The sequence below is a fragment of the Dama dama genome, chromosome 6, assembly GCF_033118175.1.
Source record: "Dama dama isolate Ldn47 chromosome 6, ASM3311817v1, whole genome shotgun sequence".
NCBI classification, from domain to species: Eukaryota; Metazoa; Chordata; class Mammalia; order Artiodactyla; family Cervidae; genus Dama; species Dama dama.
Window position 1 is genome coordinate 15,261,911 of NC_083686.1, and position 18,829 is coordinate 15,280,739.

The window sequence follows — 18,829 nt, forward strand, 5'->3', positions numbered from 1 at the left end:
TAAAGACTGCCTGCAGAGAAGTGGCTTCAGTCCCAGGTAGGGAAGATCCTCTGGAGCAGGGAATGTTACCCACTCCAGTGATCTTGCCTGGAGAATTCCATGGACAGAGGAACCTGGCGGGCTACAGTTGATGGGGTCGCAAAGAGTCAGACACGACTGAGTGACTAACACTAAAAGATACTAACCAGACAGATACAGGCTTTATTCCTCTGATCTAGTCGGCAAAAGAAGGGTAATCTCTAATTTCCCACAAGATCCTAACATTATTAATAACTTCTTTTCGGAGGATCCAAACAACACAGATATGTTTTCTGTCTACACTTAGATGTATAATATTAGCATTTAGGTTTGGTCCAGATCCAAGGAATGTGGTATTAACCAAGTGATTAAAAAAAAAAACAAACACAACTTTTTATTATGAAAACTTAACAGACATGAAAACAAAGAGTATACAAAAGTCTTCATATGTGCCCATCTCCCAGCATCAACAAAATCTAATAATTGTTATTTCAATTAGAAAGTTTTAGAATTCTTTAAAAAAAAAAAAAAAAAGAGATGCTCCTAAGTATTTATAGGTCATTACAAAGTTTTCTGAATGCCAAAATTCTTAAGTCATGTGCAATGAACCTGTTAAGAATATTCAAATACCCATTTTATAAAATACACATGTAGCTACTTTCATAGCAGTGCTAAAACTATAACAGCAAAATTTTAAGCTGTCTCCATTACAACTGGAGAACTGAATTTATTTGACTTGTAGGGTAAAATTAGATTCAGTATCTAATTTTTGGTTTGCAAACTTCTCAGCTAGTAAATATTTAAATGAAATCTACATTGTAGAAATCAGTGTACTAGAATTCCTTTAGGATCATGATTATTCCTGATTTCACTACATGATTTCCGTCTCTTTGACTTCCTACAAAGATAGTTTTTAGACATGGAATTTGAAGTTGGAATTAAGAATCTTAACGTAGAAATAATAATGAGTGAAAAGAAAAAAATGGGAGAATAAAATTAGCCTGGATACATGTCACCAAAAAGGCAGCACCAAATTCAGTGTGGGCATGCACGCGTGTGTGTGTGTGTGTGTGTGTGTGTGTGCGCGCACGCGCGCGTGTGTGTGTGTGTGTGTGTGTGTAAAATGTAGGTACATAAACACAGAGGAATACAGTGTCTCCAGAAAGCAATTTGTTGAATAGTGGTGAGAGGATGAGAAAAATAGGGACTGCAGAAGAATGGCTCAAAGAATTAATGTAGAGAAAAACATGTGGATGTGGGGGTACTAAAGGGAGGGTGGGATGAATTGGGAGATTAGGACTGAGCATATATAGGACTTCCCTGGTGGCTTGGATGGTAAAGCTTCTGTCTACAATGTGGGAGACCCGGGTTCGATCCCTGGGTCGGGAAGACCCCCTGGAGAAGGAAATGGCAAATGTGCTATAAAGCACAGGACATTCACCTTGGTGCTCTGTGATTACTTACAGGGGTGGGATGGAGGTGGGAGGAATGTCCAAGAGGGAGGAGATATATTTATACATATGGCTGATTTACGTCATTGTCCAGGAGAAATTAATACAACATTGTAAAGCAATTATATTTCAATTAAAAAAAATCTGGATAAAAGTCTAGTTATAGAGATTCTGTAATCATATATTCTCTGACAATATCTTTTTATTTCTAGTATTTCTAGTATTAATTTACCATAATTAAGAGTATACCATGTTTTTGCCAGATTACAATGTATAGAAATCTGACAAATATTTTACTATCCTTTAATCTGGATTCTCTAAACTCCAACTCTAATAGAGCACTGACTCCACTTTTACATAGCAACATTAAAAGGCAGCTTTTCAATAGGTTAGCATTCTATCATAAATTGTTGACACTTAAAAGCCACAAATTCCACCAACTCTTAACACACTCAACACTTTAAACATACAAAGTTGTGACACAGGGTTAGGAAGACTTGCATGATACACAGCGCTTACGCAAAGCTGTTTTAGAGGAAACACTAAAATCTACAATCTTCACATTAAAATGAACCGAAGCCAGCACAAAGTGTAATCGAAAGGCACCATTTACAAGTGACACAGATTCAAGCTCAGACAAGTAACACCAAGAAATTGAGACTCAGGCAGTTGCAACATCAGGAATTAAATAAGCACTTTAAACCTGGCATTTCTTTACCTCCTTTAATACATGGCCCAAATTACAGAAAAAAGTTTCAAACAGAAATGCACTAAGATGGTTGGTTTTGTCGCTAGAATTGTTGGGGAAAAAAAAAAATTAAACCCCTGCATTTTGATAGCTATGGTTCCTAACAAATAAAACATTTCAATATTCAAATAAGCAGACAAACAAAAGTAAGAACACTGTGTATTCACGTGCCAAGTGTTTTTCTCTAGGATTTCTTTTTAGAGGGTTAACCTCTGGAGATTAGAGATTGTACCTTCTTTATGATCAATAGAGTCCAATGTATTATATATTACACCACACTGCATGATACAAGAAGATAACATATCCTAAAATTCTTTGAGAGCTAGACATGATCAATAAAATTTTTAACAAGGAGGAACGGAACTCATGTAAGTATGAATATATATATATATATATATATATATGTATAAACAAGGAAGGTAAGAGAGGAATATTCTGTGAAATATAAATGACTTTATAGATGGAACATCTGTGCAGAGTAGGATTGCTACAAGAGTGAACAGTTCCTCCACAAGGGTTTTCTATAACATCATAGCCATAAATCTAGGCCAGCTATACCACTTTTCTAGCATCCTCTAGCATCCTTTGTTGTCATGACTTCAACTGCCCCCTTTAAAGCTTTCAAACAGCACAGAGCTCTAAAGAAAATGATTGCATCTGCTGTTGATTGGTCAGGCTGTGACTTGTGATTTTCTCTTAGAGCTGGACAAAACAGGAGACGAAGATGAGATTTCTCTTCACTATATAGTATAACTCAGAGAATATTATTGTATTCTGTATCTGAAATAGCACCATCGAATACACTAAACATTTAGTGTTAAGAGCCGTGTTGCAATATTCAGCTTAGATTAACTGAGTATCTATTATACGTCAGGCAGAGTGGTGGACACTAAGGATATAGCCATGAATTAGAGCAGGGCAAAGTTCTGGTGTCTACAAGAGGAGAAACAAGCTCCTCAAAACAAGTAATTTCAGTGAAAAATACAGGCCATCATCCTGAAGTGTGAAGATGAGAGAAAGCTTAAAGTCTTAAGGCAGAAAGCTGCATGAATAAAATCATGATCATATAAAATGGCATGTATTGGGGGAGGAAGCGGGGGAAGGAAGGAGAGAGAACACATATGTTGCTGGAGCGACTTGTGAGATGGGAAATGCAAAAGGGTAAGACTGGAGAGGAATGATAATGGAGATAATGGAAAGCCTTAAATGCCATAATCTAAGGAGCTTGATTTTATCCTGCTCAACTGATGAAAAGTTATTAACTGGCTGGATGCAGAGAAGAAATGTATTCAAATCTGCACGGCAGGGAAATGGAGGACAAATTATAGCTGAGAGATCAATTTAGAAAGCTAGTTCTATAGTCCATGGACAACAGAAGGAACTGAGAGACTGGGATGAAGTGAAGAAATATTTTGGAGGTTAAAACTGTTGGGGGACTGTCTTGGTGGTGTAGCGGTTAAGACTTCATGCTTCCAATGCAAGGAGTGCAGGTTTACTTCTTGGTCGGGGTACTAAGATTTACCACATGCCATGTGACCAAAAATAACAACAACAAAGAAAAAACAAAAATAAAAACCCTGCATTTGGGACTTTCCTAGTGGCCCAGTGGTTAAGATTCTGAGCCCACAGATCCCTGGTTGAGGAACTAAGATCTCGCATGACACACGGTGTGGCCAAAAAAACCCCCCAAACTGTTGGGTCTTAAAACTTGTGTAGATACTCATTACCAGTAAGATCTATTTTAAATCTCCCTTAATAAATATCAGTCCATGCTTTTCAGAAGGTTTCTATATCAAAGCCAAACTGGGTCTATGTTAATTATGTATGAGTTAGATTTAAATTATATCTCTAATTTCTGATAAAGTAGCCAGGGATTTCTGTGGACTCCAAAATCAGTATTATGTTACTATGAATATAGACATTGGAAAACTTGCTTTGGTTTCATTTTTAACTTTCCTTAGTGTTTAAAAATGCAATTTCATTCTTCCACTTGGCTAAATCAAAAAAGCAAATGTCTATTCTCTGTTGTTCTTAAGCTAAAGAATAACTTACTGTGTATCTCTTTTCAAATGCTTCTCAAACCGATTTTTCCTCCATCGAACACTGGTATTTTTTACTGGACAAATTCTAAATGAGAATGGTTTGAAGCTGCCCTATGTTGCTATGTAATTTAAAATATTCATTTCCTTAGTTGCATTAGCCAGAAAGCACTTGCTCAACAGTAACCTGTGACTGGTAACTTCAAGTTACAAGTCTGGTCTACTTAGCTGGAATTTGTAGATGTAGGACATCTCCTACACTGAAGAAGTTCTACTGAACAATGCCGGTCTAAAATATAAATCTCAGGACTTCCCTGCAGTCCAGTGTTTAAGACTTTGTGCTTCCAATGAAGGAATGGCAAGTTCGATCCTTGGTTGGGGAACTAATATCTCACACGCTGTGGGGTGCAGCCATAAATAAATAAATAAAATTTAAATTTCATCAGCCCTGGAAACACAGTGGGCACTTGATTTTTTCTGGCTAAGTCGCTGAATCCATCTATAAGTGCTCTTCAGAGATGCTAAATGTATTTGTATCTCAGTGTAATTATCCAGTCATTAATACTTAAACACATATGATATTTGACTAATATCATAAAATCCCTGTTTATTCATACTTACTTCTATGGAAACTGATTATTTAAATTATTTAAGTTCAGGGAGTACTTTTTTTTTTTTTTTTTGAGGGGAGGGGTGCTATCCAGAGGGAAATACAGTGAAGGAAATAAAAAACTGAGTAGTTCATCTTTACCAGTTCAGGCTCTTAGAAAAGAAAGATAAAAATTTAAAATATTGAGACTGAAAAATTGAATGTGAAAGCATTTCTCTCCATGAAATGTCATTGTACTTAGTCACTCAGTTGTGTCCAACTCTTTGTGACCCCATGGACTGCAGCCCGCCACGCTCCTCTGTCCATGGGGATTCTCCAGGCCGGGAGTACTGGAATGGGTTGCCTTGCCCTCCTCTAGATCTTCCTAACCCAGGGATCAAACTCAGGTCTCCCGCACTGTAGACGGATTCTTTACCATCTGAGCCACCAGGGAAGCCTATAAAGTGTCACCAGTAGCATCCAACACGATGAACTGTAACATTTATGAATCCACCCTCTTCCTTTTTTGAAATGTAACTATAAAAATACATGCGCTTTCAAGTTCAATGGAATGAACATGAATGGAAAGGAAGTATTACGATGCCTCAATAATGAGAACAGCCTCACATACTTGAGTGTTTACATACTCGAGTTGCACAAGAGAGTTTAAGCTGCATTCACAGAGCAGTCATAAAAGAGCAAAACTAGGCTAGACCAGAAGACACAGCATTGAAAGAAAGGAGCTGACACTTAATTTAGACAGGATGTACAATGGGTTGACTTTAAACTCATGAAATAAGTCCTATTTATCCATAGTCACTTTTATAGAATTTAATTATATCTGTTGTTTACACTCTTCCTTCTAGTATTGCACAGAATGCAGGGGAGTTTTGACTGTTGTAAGCAAAATGCTATTCACGGTCCCCACCCAGGGCGTGGAGTGCTGTTCATACTAGACTCACAGTACCGGTTCCAAGTCAGTCTCTCATAATCAGGAATGTGCCGCCAACCCACAGAGCAATGGACAGGGAGTGTGTGGTAATTACCCCACAAACAGCACAGGGACAGAAACTCTCATTAGAAAGCAGGCGATTTCTCAGGTCTCGAGATAGAACAGAGAGAGGTGGAAAAGAAAAGCCTGGAATCAAAGAAAGAAAAGAGTAGAATAGGACAGTCCTATGCTGAGGTGGAAAGAGTGAAATGAAAAGAATAAAGAAAAAAAAATAGGGAATGACATCAAATTTTAAAACTAGTTTCTATGTGAGAAAGCTGTTATGTTCCTTTCTGCCTTTCCTCTACTACTTTATGAATGTTGTTCAGTTGCTAAGTTGTGTCTGACTCTGTGACCCCATGTGCCAGCCTTCCCTTTCCTTCACTATCTCCGGCAGGGCCACCCAAGACAGACGGGTCATGGTGGAGAGTTCTGACAAAACACGGTCTGCTGGAGAAGGGAATGGCAAACCACTTCAGTATTTTTGCCTTGAGAACCCCATGAACAGTATGAAATGGCTTTATGAGTGTAGAAAATGATTAATAATCTTAGTAATAATCTTTTATTTATAGTTTTTAAAGTTCAACTACAATTTATTCCTTGGAATCTTTCTCGTTCTTAACTTTATTTTGTTCCCAAAGAAATCAGAGCACTTAATACTAACCGTTGCTTTTTGATAGCTTACTCTCTTATCTCATCAGGTACTGGATAACCATTTTACAGATCCTGCAATAAAAAAGCCCCATCAAAACACTACCCCAAAAAGGAAAATAACCCCTCTGTCTGCTACATGGTTAAATGGAGCTCCATCTCAACCCCTCACCCAGTATGGTTTACTGAAGGAAGACCCAAATGAGCCTTTATTTCATAATAAAATATTGTTGTATTATATTAAAAATTATATAATGTTATTAATAAGAGACCTAAGGGGTCTGATGATGCCTGAAAATGAGATGTTTAAAATGGTACCCAAATTCCTTCCAGCACCACTCCATGATTTTAAAGTCTGGTCTCCCTTGTGCTAGTTGGCTGGTTGGTTTTGTCAGCTGAGGAGATGCTGTGGAGGTGATTTAGGTACAGGTTCCTTTCAAGAGGATGGGGCCTGGGCTAAAGGAAACAGCTATCCATTTGAGGTTGAAGGAGACAACAGTCTTTTCCATCAGTTCATGAATGTTCATGTGCCCCAAAGAATGAACTGAAATTTAGCAATTTCTTTTCTTCTGATTATTTATTATCCCACTGGACACTGTAATACATTTTTTAAAAATTAGGAGGTAACATGTAGTGGGAAATCCTTAGACTGGAATGCCAAATCTGTGATGGAAATTTACAATCTCCCATAATGATGGAAACTTTATCATTAACCAGTTATGTGATCCTGGGTATGCTATTAAATCTTCACATGCCCAAGCACATGCGCTCTAAAACCTCATCTAATTCTAAAATTACTGATCCTCAGTAGCAACTTTCAATTGTAAAGATCACAAAAACTGTATGGAGTATTATAACTTTTAAATGCTTTAAAATAGGAATGTTTCGAAAGAAAGGTATACAAGAAAATGGGCATATGAATAATATCCACTGTTCTGCTTGATCTGTCACACATAAAAGGGATCCAGGAAGCCTACTTTTCATAAGAATTAAATAAGTGATTTGTTCTTTTCCACTCTTTTTTCTTCTTAGTATACTATCTAAACTCTTCATATTAACAATCTGTACTTTGCACAGCCAACATAAATTATTTTACCTTTACAAAAAGACAGCACAGCATAAAACCAGCAAGTTACTTAACTAAATAACTAGTAAGAGTTATTGCTTTTGAATTCCAAACTTCAAACATTCCTTTCAAACAATGCTTTTAGTCAAAAGCAAACATAATTTATTACTACTTGCAGGTTACTATATAATAATGGAGCTTATTTAACACGGTACAAGTATTTCCATAGTAAACCAACATTTTCAAGGTGTTCTATTTTGTTTACTTAAATTTGGTTATGAAGTATACTCTAGGGAAAAAATTGGTAGATATTTTGTGGGAGCAAATGCTTCTGAAAACTCTTTTAATGCCAAAGATAGATTTCAGGATAAAAATTGTCCTACATCAAATAATTGAAAGCATATTTTATCTTACTTTTAAAAGGAAATCTTTTCCTTTTCTTGTATCTCTTATAATAAACCTAAAATTTTTCAATTCAGAATTTTTTTTGGGGGGGTAACAAGTTAGTATTTTGAACAAATAAGGGTCTATCTTATAATATACTTATAATATAATATAAGATTATATTGGGTTGACCAAAAATTTCATTTGGGTTGTAACCTTATGGCCAACTCAATGTATTATCTTTACAGATATATATGCATATCTGAAAACAAGTTGATCTATTTGAGTTTCTTTACACTTACACATACATGTATGCACATGCAAACCACGACAGAGTTTTGCTTATAGGAAATTCCTATAAATTACATATTCAAACAAAACATGTTAAACTGACTATTTACTATAATTTTAAAAAATATTTTCACCAAAGTTTTGATTTTTTTACTATTTAACTCTCAACCAAGGTTCAAATGTAAAAACACTTCTCTCAGACTTGACATATCCAAACTACTACTTGCAGAAGGGGGCGGCAAATGGTTAGCTAGCATCACCAACTCAATGGACATGGATTTGAGCAAACTCCACGAGATAGTGAAGGACAGGGGAGCCTGGTGTGCTGCAGCCCATGGGGTCACAAAGAATGGGACATGACTTAGCTACTGAACAATAACAACGACAATTTTAATATTCACATGTTAAGAAAAGATACCACTGAACCTCTTAAATGTTAGAAAGCCATCTAAATTGGTGTGTATATTCACTCCTTATATTCTGAGATGATCATGGTTTTATCTGTTTGAATCACTGAAGGATTGTTCCCCGCCCCGCAACAATGGGCAGAAGTTATTTACATAAATGTCTCCATGAGGGAATGCTCATAAGAATGTGAAGCTAAATCATATTCATATGTTAGCTGTGGTATAACACTAAATAGTCATAAAATACAACTTCTGGCCCGCTGGCGTAATAAACTGCACTCCACTAAAAAAAAAAAAAAAAAACTTCTGAAAAGAGAGACTTTATTTTAAGCTACAAAGTGACTACTTTTTGCTGTCACAACTCTAAGACTTAAAGAGTGAAATCATGCATAAAATAAATTTCTAAGTTTTCATTTTCTGTCTTTGAAAGCTTTTAAATATTTATTTACTTAACTTCACCGAGTCTTAGTTGAGGCATGCAGGATCTAGTTCTCTGACCAGGTATTGAATCCCGGGCCCCTGCATTGGGATCTCAAGAGTCTTAGCCACTGGATGACCAGGCAAGCCCCTGATTTTGAAAATTTTTAGATCTAGGTTATACTCGACTATCTCATAATGCTGGCTAATGCTTATAAAACTACAATTATATACAAACCTATAGTATTAATGGTTCAATAATTTTCTCCATAATTCCAATTTCCTCACTAATATGCAATTCCTACGTTGAAAAAAATGCAAGGCTTCGTTTGTGAGAATTAAAGCAAAATGTGGAATGTATTTTCAGCTCTAGAACTATGCTTGAAACTTAAGTAACAGGACAAACCTTTAGCAGAGTATTTTAAGGGCAACCTATGAATTAAAAACATTCAACTAGGACATTGACTTTAAAAATACTGAACGAATATGACCCTGCATTATGTTACTACTCTCACTGAACTAGAAGCACCTTAAAGCCCCTTAATCAGTTATGTCCCAGGGGTCCAGTGATCAAGGGGCATATATAAAACTTTAATCTTCAAAAATGTAGAGGATGAGATTGAAAACACTTATTTTGCTTTCTGTTCCATCTATCTGTACTAAAAGTAGCCTCTATCCATATGACTAGAACACAATTTTATTCTATTCAATACACTGTTCTTTGTGCATCAATCAGGTATTTTTGAAAGAGCATTCCCCTATAAATAGTAAGAATTGGTAATTTATAAAGTCATTTTATGCTCCCATAGTAATTTCATAATAATTTAATTTATTAATCACCTTACATTCATTACCAAATTAATTTATTTTTATTAAGCCCATTTTATATACATGGGCTTCCCTGGTGGCTCAGACAGTAAAGAATCTGCCTACAGTGTAGGAGACCTGGGTTCAGTCCCTAGGTTGGGAAGATCCCCTGGGGAAGGGAATGAAAACCCACTCCAGTATTCTTGCCTGGAGAATCTCATGGACAGAGGAGCCTGGTGGGCTACAGTCCATGTGGCTGCAAAGAGTTGGACAAAACTGAGTGATTAAGCACACACACACATACAGAGTCTAACCTATGACCTGGCATGATTAAGCCCCACTGCTAAAGTAAGGATCACGTAACCGCTGAACAGGGTAAATAATTCAAGCCTAGGCTACCTGACTCTAAACTGATAAACCTAAATACTATGATTTCAAAAAACAGAGATATAAACAAAAAGAAATAAAAACATGGATCTAAGCATCATTCCAGGCCACTGCACTATCACCAGGCTAAGCTGCACTTGGATAGCTGACTTTGATTAACTGTATCTCATTTCCATGAACCAGTCCTTTACGGAAGCCTCCCACAAGATGGTGCGTGAAAGACGATGCTGTGGAGGATTAAAAAGCAATTGAAAACATGGCCCCTGCCTACCTAAAATACTGAGAGACCATAAGGTGGCTGAACCGGGTCTGTTTAGCAGAGGTGACTTTTGCAAACAGCGTACTTTAGTTAGGGTTTCCGTGGGAGGAAGAACAGAAGCTGATAAAGAAGAAAGAGTCTGACTTGGGTACAAAGGTTTGGCAGTGGAAATAAGACTTATGGAATGGTTTCATAACCCTTCTTTATTTCAAAACACAATTGTAAACAATTCAATTCTCTCTCAAACACACACAAAATTACTAACCTTCTACATTCATGGCTTCTCTCAGAACCTGAAGTTTCTTTTGTCTTTCTCGGATTCGGTCCAAAGCACTTGATATTGCCGAGGAGGTGGGCAATTCCCGTGTGTGAAATGCTGGGTCCATTTTCTGAGGGCCAAAGATATCCAAGGCTAGGCTTCCATCCGAGTATCTTGCCTCCTTTTTCCTAGGAGTGGTTGAAGTCCGCACCGTAACCGCCTTAGGAAGACAGTGCTGGTATCTGTCAGTCTCCCCAGAAGAGAAGTCTCTGTCACCTGTGCAAAGCAGGTCCATGGACGAAGCCCAGATCTTCTTTTTGGGAAGCATGTCAATGCCAGCGACAGCTTTTTTTTCTGGGCCACTAGATTTGAACGGGTAAGGGTAGCAGGAATTTTCCGAATCTTCTTGTCCAGAGTTATTATCTGATGAAAGGTCCTTGAAATAATCTTCCTCATCTTGTGTGTCTTTGATAGATAGAAATCCCATGGATTTACTAAGCCCTTTGTTAAGAAAGGCCTGATGACAGAATGGAGACTTGTATGTGTCTAGAACATCGGAAGTAGAGCTTCTTCCTGGAATGATAAGAATCTATCATGTATGCACAGAATTTTCAGAAAATAACTGGAATGTAACCTTACTACTGACAATGAAAGTGGTGGCATTTTCCAGTTCTCCAAATGGAGAATCAGAGATGAAATGGGATGGTGATGATGATAAGGGAACTGGAAAAAAAACGCTATGTTTGTTAGTTGGATGCTATGTTTCAGAGTTCAATGTTTCTTACCAAATGTTATCAGTAACATATAGAACTTGGTTTTTAAAGTAACATTGTTTTATATTCAAAGGTGAATTATTTGGGTTTAAAAAAATAGATAAGATATTCTGATACTATCCAGTTTGGTAGATATTAATTATTCATAAAATGATTTGGAGTTAATAATAGAATACATAATATACTCTTTTAATGGCTAAAGATACAATTCAAATATGTATTATTTCAATATAAAGCCCTGCCATTTTCTGGTCATTCAAATAAATGTGCTCAAAGAAAAAACAAAATATTCCTGCTGTAGTATTTGGAATTATTGAGTATCAAAGTTTTATTAAGACCATATATGTTTCCAGAAAATTTGATTATGTTTAAAATCCAGGCAATTTGATTGTGTTTAAATTATGTAAGAAACTTAATTTTTTTATAGCAGACCATCATGTCCTGAAATAGTTTTTCCTCTCAAACATTATGCATCAATATTTGTCAACTGGAATAAATTACCCATTCTTATTTACACTTTGGTCCTTGACATAGTTAAAACCAGTAAGTCATTCTAATATTTTTTTAAGGCAGCAGTCTATTAATGCATTGAAGAGGAGCAAAAATGCCCAGCCAGAAACTTTTTGAATTCACAGATTCAACCACAACAAAAAATCACACACATATATATGGCTCCACTATTTAAAAGAGAAATGTAGAAAAATACTTTATAGTTACTAACATCAATAACCCATAAACACTGAAGATTTCCTGAATGACCATCTGTGATCCTTCTTTGATAAGCTATTTGCTATGGATACAATATAAAATGATAACTAAAACCCTTCCCAGTAACAATAAATTATTTATTAACATATTTGAATAAGTCAATTGCCTCTTCGGGGTAACAACTATTAGCTTTCTTCCCTCACCACACATTTTACCTTAAACATCATAGTCAAAATTAATTTCAGAATGGCAACACATAACTGCTTGAAAATTAGATTCAAATGTTTTGCTTTTCTTGGAACTCATCTTCCCCTGGACATGAATCCACTCAAGTGCAAGTAAGGATACATCATGTATCCAGGGCTCAGAATACTGGGAAATAGACCATCCCACATCTGGATGTATAGATTGCCACACACTTTGGATCCTAATATAAAATAATTTAAAACTGATAAACATATGTCTATGTTACAGTACTTCAGTGGTGAATTACATTCTTAAATCACATATTAAACTGAGTTATTTAAAATTGTATTAAAAAATAGAGAACAAAGATATTCTTAAAAGTTTATAGAATACAACAGATAAAAAATAGGAATCGAAAGGATTTAAGAATCATAGAAGCATACATGAGCTCAACATTCTGCCTCCTTTTACTATCTTGGCTATCAAGCTGAGCCAAACCTTGGAGAAAATCAAACAAGTATTCTGGCAGCAACATAAATTCATGGTCAACCATGATGGATACTCAACATCATTCACTTTTCACAATGACGGATTCACGTTTCCTCCTTTCCCACCTTAACTCTCTATCTGATGGTCTTGTCTCATATTCCACCAAGAAAAAAGAAGTTGTCAGAAGAGAGCTCTTTCATTGTTCCATGACTAATTCTATATATCTATTTGTCTCGGCAATCTTTTCCCTACTGTCCCAAAGGGTGAAATTTCCTACCAGTTGAAGGCCAATACCCAGTATGTGTTCTATTCCCCCCTCCTGTTACTTTTATCAATGATTTTGCTTCTTTGGTTAACTTCTGCCTGCTCTGCTTCCATCCTCCTCGTCTCCCATTTCTACTGAGTCATTCTCATTAGTATACAAATGTTCCCTTATATCTCTGTCACAAAACAAACCCTCTCCCCTCTGACCACATTCCCCTCTAGTTACTGCTGTCTCCAATTTCTCACTTCCCATTCATTATTCTACCCACTTTAGTCAACTTCCAGCTCCTCTCCAACCTGGTAGCTCCCATCATGTTATCACTAATGGCATCCATATTACCAAATACAGTGGACACTTTTGTATTCATATTTTACTTCTCAGTGACAACTAACAGTGAGAACAATCTCTTGAGGAATCCCTTTCCTCTCTTTACAAGCCTGGTTTCCTACTCAGACAGCTCCTTCTAAGTCTTTTATTTCCTCCTCTACTGGATATCCAAGTGTTGGTTTTCCTCAGATGTTGCTTTTAGAATCTTTATGTTTTCACTCTATTAACAAGGCTTTAAATACTATCCACATATTGACAACTCCCAAATTTATATTCATGGCACTGACTTCTTCTGGGAGCTCCAATCTGAAACAGAAACTGGAACTTCTATTTGTGTATCTCAGAAGCACCTCAAAGCGAACATGCTTAAAACTAACCTTATGCCTCCCACACCCAGAGATGTCCGTTACCCCACTCTTTGCAACTTGGATCAGTGGTGCCATTATTCAACTGATTGCTCGAAACAGAAATATGGGCACCCTCCTGAAACCCTTCATCTTCCTCATTTCCCATATTAAATTCATCAGAAAGTGCTGCCTACCTAAATTCTCAGATATGTTACTCCATGTGATTATTTCCAATTCTACTGAAATCCCCTTATTCCTAATTAACATTACCACTTGACTAGATAACTGCAATGGTCACCCTGCTTCTTTTTGCATCCACTATATTCCACTCAACAGCCAGAACCATCTTTTAAAAGCGCATTCCATGATGTCACTATTCTTAATAAGTTTCAAAGGCATAATTATTGCACTCCAAATACAATTTAGATTCCTTTTGGGTGTGGAACTTGAATCTTTTTTAGGGATTCATCTCCACTTTCTTTATTCCATCCAGGCCACAGGTTTTTCTCTGTTAAGGTCTCTTATATGTTAGGGCCTTTGTATATCCCACTTTATCTTCCCTGAGCGGTCTCTTCTAGACCTTTTTTGTGGTTAGTTGTTTCCCATTCTAAAGTTTTACTTATGACTTCTTCAGTGAAGATATCCTGACCACTACTGACATATCATGAGACTATTTGTTAACAAGCAAATTATCATCCCCTTTTAGGACATTAGTATTTATTAGCAATATATAAAAGGGCCATGGTATTCTAAAAGAACCATGTCTTCTCACTAGCCATATGAAGTTTAAAACTAAAAGCTAATTAGGTGGCTCTTAGATTACTACTACTTTATAAATGCTAACTTTTATTGTCTTCATGAAAATTGAAAATGAAAGTGAAAGTTGCTCAGCTGTATCCAACTCTTTGCAACCCCATGGATTATACAGTCCATAGAATTCTCCAGGCCAGAATACTGGAGTGGGTAGCGTTTTTCTTCTCCAGGGGATCTTCCCAACCCAGGGATAGAACCCAGGTCTTCCATATTGCAGGCGGATTTTTTTTACCAGCTGAGCCACAAGGGAAGCCCTTATGAAAATTAGTAGATATAGAAATATTTCCATTCATGTTTATTAAAAAATTCAGAAAATTATTATTTTAAATTCTGTAGGGTAGTACAAAATTACAATGAATATAATTCACTTAAACGTTTACACAAATATCAATCTTTGATTTATTTTTTAAAAAGTTCACACTAACTTCCTACTTTGTTTCTATAAAATAAGACTCATTTTGCTCTATATGTTTGAAAATCATATTATAGCTAACCTAAGATCTCATGACTATTACTTATAAAGGATGATTCTGAACCACAGATAAGGTCTCTTCTAGGAGCCAAGAGGACAAAGAAAGGCATGATGATACAGGAAGTGGAATGAGAAAGTAAGATGGTGGGAAGGGGAGGGAGAAGGCATTGACCACTCTTCAGGAAAACAGGCAAAAAATTGTGGGGGTGTGAAATAAGGTCCAAAGTGATCCATATATACTTGTTACAGATGATCTAAAGTAAAATTGTAAGAGCTATGAGCTACAAAAATTATTAAAGGGAGAAACAGTGTGGGTGACCTGTTGAAGGAAGAAATAGGAAGTGGTAGGAAGAGATGTTTTGAGCTAAGTGGTTTCTCCAGTGAACCTTCTAGCCTAGGACAGCTTCTGTTTGCTTTTTGGAAGAAAAAGGAGATACATCTTTAGGTAAGGACACAGAAAAGTGGGTTTCAGCTGGTTACAAACATACTAGTCTTTAATCACATATTCCCAATGGGCAGGAGTCTTGATGCGTCTTGTTATGTCAATGATGCTTGCTATCTTCAACCACACGAGATATGTAATTGCCTTATTAACACTTCACAGGTAGATGAAATACATATGGCATCATACATAGCAGAATAGCATCATGGCTGTGGTGATGCTAAAGTACTTAGCGAAAAATTTTCATTAATCTGAGAACTCAAAATTAGAGCTTAAATACAGAATCTGGCCATACAAATGAGGAGAATCATGGCATTCTAGGCCTGTGTATTAAATGCTTAAGTCTACCACCCCAGTGAAAACCACCTCCCATATCTGATACTATATAAAATGCAGTTTCTTCAGCTGCTTTCCAGAGCCTTCTAAACATGTGACCAAGCTATTATAATTACTTTATCAACAAGCAATAAACAGCACTGAAATCATTAATTAAGTATACCTAATAGCTATCCTTAGGCTTCCCTTGTGGCTCAGCTGGTAAAGAATCTGTCTGCAATGCGGAAGACCTGGATTTGATCCCTGGGTTGGGATGATCCCCTGGAGAAGGGAAAGGCTACCGACCCCAGTATTCTGGCCTGGAGAATTCCATGGACTATATAGTCCATTGGGTTGCAAAGAGTCCAACCGAACTGAGTGACTCACTTTCAATAGCTATCCTTACTATCATTTTGATCAAAGGAAACTTAACTAACGGTATTTCTGAAAGGAATACCCATTGTAGTTACTCTTAAAAGATCTCAAGAGGAGCTTTCTGTGGTATTTTCCCATTCTGGTAGAGTTACAAGTTCCTTCACCTAAACTCACAGAGCATGCTGGACCTCTATGAAGACACTTTTCTCGCTATATTAAAATTATACATTATATTCTGTATCTGCCATCATTCCTACTCATTTTCTCACCTCTACCCCTAACTGGAATAATAACATAAGGGACCACGTCTTACTTGTTTTTGTATTTCCAGTTCCTGATAAAAGAAATTTCAAAAGAACGTTTGTAGAATAGAATGAATATTTAACTTATGAAATCTTTTTAAGCCAACTTAGGTAGCACAATCTACCAGAAAGATTACTGTCAAAAGATGGGGTTTTAATTCTGGCTTTATCATTCAATCCATGAGCTTGGGCAAGCCACTTAATTTCTGTCTCTCACTTCCTTCCTCTATGAAAATGTGGATATAATTTGCTATGCCTTCTTAGAGATGATAGGACAAATAAACGAACCCATTTGAACGATCATAAGCTCTTCTGAACAAGTAGCAGCATAAAATTCTAAATTTTGCCTCTTTGGCTTCTGCTTTATTTTTCTCAGCATGTAATTATCTACTGAGGGAGAATTTAAGTTCCTTTTGAGAGAAAAATCATAAAAACAGAAATCAAAAGATCTCCTAGAAAAGTTTTCGATTCTATAATAAAAAAATCAAGTTATTCAGAACAAGTAGTCACTATAGGTAGATTTTTCCATTTCTTAAGGATGTTTTGAGTTCAGAGAATTTACGGACAGCATTAGATTACACACAATTATAAGTATTCAAATTTAGAATGAAACCACAAACATTTTCCTTTCAGAGAGTATGTAGTTTGCTAAAAAGTAAAGAGCAAACAATAAATTTTGAAGAGGTATGAATAAAAGATTTTAAGATCATAAAGAGTATTCATAATATAACATATTCCACTTATTAAATTAAAAAACCTTCCTTGTAGAGTACACTGTTTTAACTATTTTTGTTATTTATGATTAACATTATCCTTAATGGGATAGCATCATTTATCTTTCCCCTCACACACAGACTCAAATTCATAGCACCTCTTAGAAGCTAACTACAAAATGACATTTCAGTATTAAAAGAGGCTCCCTGATTCCCCATCTGTCCTCACAAATGTGATCAGGTATGAAAAAAAAAAAAAAAGAAACATGATATTATCAATATGCCTGAGATCTGGAGCACTATCGTGCTGATCTGATCAAGGTGTAGGTTTCTACCTTAAGCTCGCTTGGCAGGAAATGTTTGATTTCTTTCTGCTTAGTGCAGCCATTTTACTTAGTGCAGTGGTGGTATTAAATAACAAAGTAGGGACACACAGCCCACTAGTTTAGGCCTTAGCTTCTGTAACAGATCTCAGAGGTAAGATATAAGGAGAGACTTTTTAAGTTCATTCACTCATGGATGAAAAATTTTATTGCTATGTTTTAAATGAACAATCAAATCACTTAGATATGAGGCATTATCTCTAAAATTGTCCACTTCTTTTAATCTAATTCTATGTCTCACTGGAAAATGTCAAATCTTAACATTTTATTTATCGAGAACGGTGGTCAGGAACCGAATAAACTACAGTTATCACTACATGAAGGTTTTAGGTTCATCTACATCAAAGTGAGTGCCTTACTACCAATGTAATATGACAATGTTGCTTTGCCCAAGTGATCACTGACAGTTAAGAACTGGTACTGCCCCCAAGTAATACCTCTATCATAGAATAATATTTCTTCTTTATGAGTTAATTTTTAAAAAGATTTATATTATATAAGTTTATGCCACTTAGCTCCTAACTTCTTCTGTCTGATAATACCTATAAATTAGTATATTAATTCCGTCCTTGAGATGTGGTTTTATAAATTTTTAAGGATAAATTAATAGAGCCTTTGAGCATTATTACTAGGGTGGTAAGCAACGGCTAAGATGACCTGAGGAATCCTCTTCCATTATAGCTGATCCAACAAAGGCTATCCGCAGGTGGCTCAGTGGTAAAAGAATCCACCTGCCAATGCAGGAGACTCCAGAGGGTTCGATCCGAGTTGGGAAGATTCCCTGGAGTAGGAGATGGCAACTCCCTCTAGTATTCCTGCCTGGAAAATTCCACAGACAGAGGAGCCCAGCAGGCTACAGTCCATGGGGTCGCAAAGAGTCAGATCCGACTGAGCATGCACACACACAGTCCCAAAAAAGGCTACTGTTTCTTTAAATACAAGAACCTCTAATTCTACCATAAATTAGAGGAACTCATTCAGGTTTATTCTGTGTGACAAACTGTAATTCCTTACAAATTCTCTTGAGTTTTGATATTGGGGACATTTATTCTCCAATAAGGAGACAGGATTATAAGAGAATTAAAATCAATGGGCAGGCTATTTAAAGATTTCTCTGTGAATTTTCTTAAGTTATTACAGTCAATTCTAGATTAT

The 18,829-nt window shown here is 36.3% G+C and overlaps 1 protein-coding gene across 9 annotated transcripts in view; it reads right to left on the reverse strand.

The window, feature by feature from the left end:
• Nucleotides 1-18,829, reverse strand: part of PTPN13 (protein tyrosine phosphatase non-receptor type 13) — a 212,479-nt gene that overhangs the window by 95,326 nt on the left and 98,324 nt on the right. For 8 of the 9 annotated variants that reach the window (XM_061145595.1, XM_061145601.1, XM_061145594.1 and 5 more), the window contains one exon: nucleotides 10,771-11,337. The exons of the other annotated variant lie outside the window; for it this stretch is intronic. In XM_061145595.1, coding sequence (XP_061001578.1) covers nucleotides 10,771-11,337 — 567 coding nt within the window. The remainder of the gene's footprint in view (nucleotides 1-10,770; nucleotides 11,338-18,829) is intronic. 9 annotated transcript variants of the gene reach the window in all.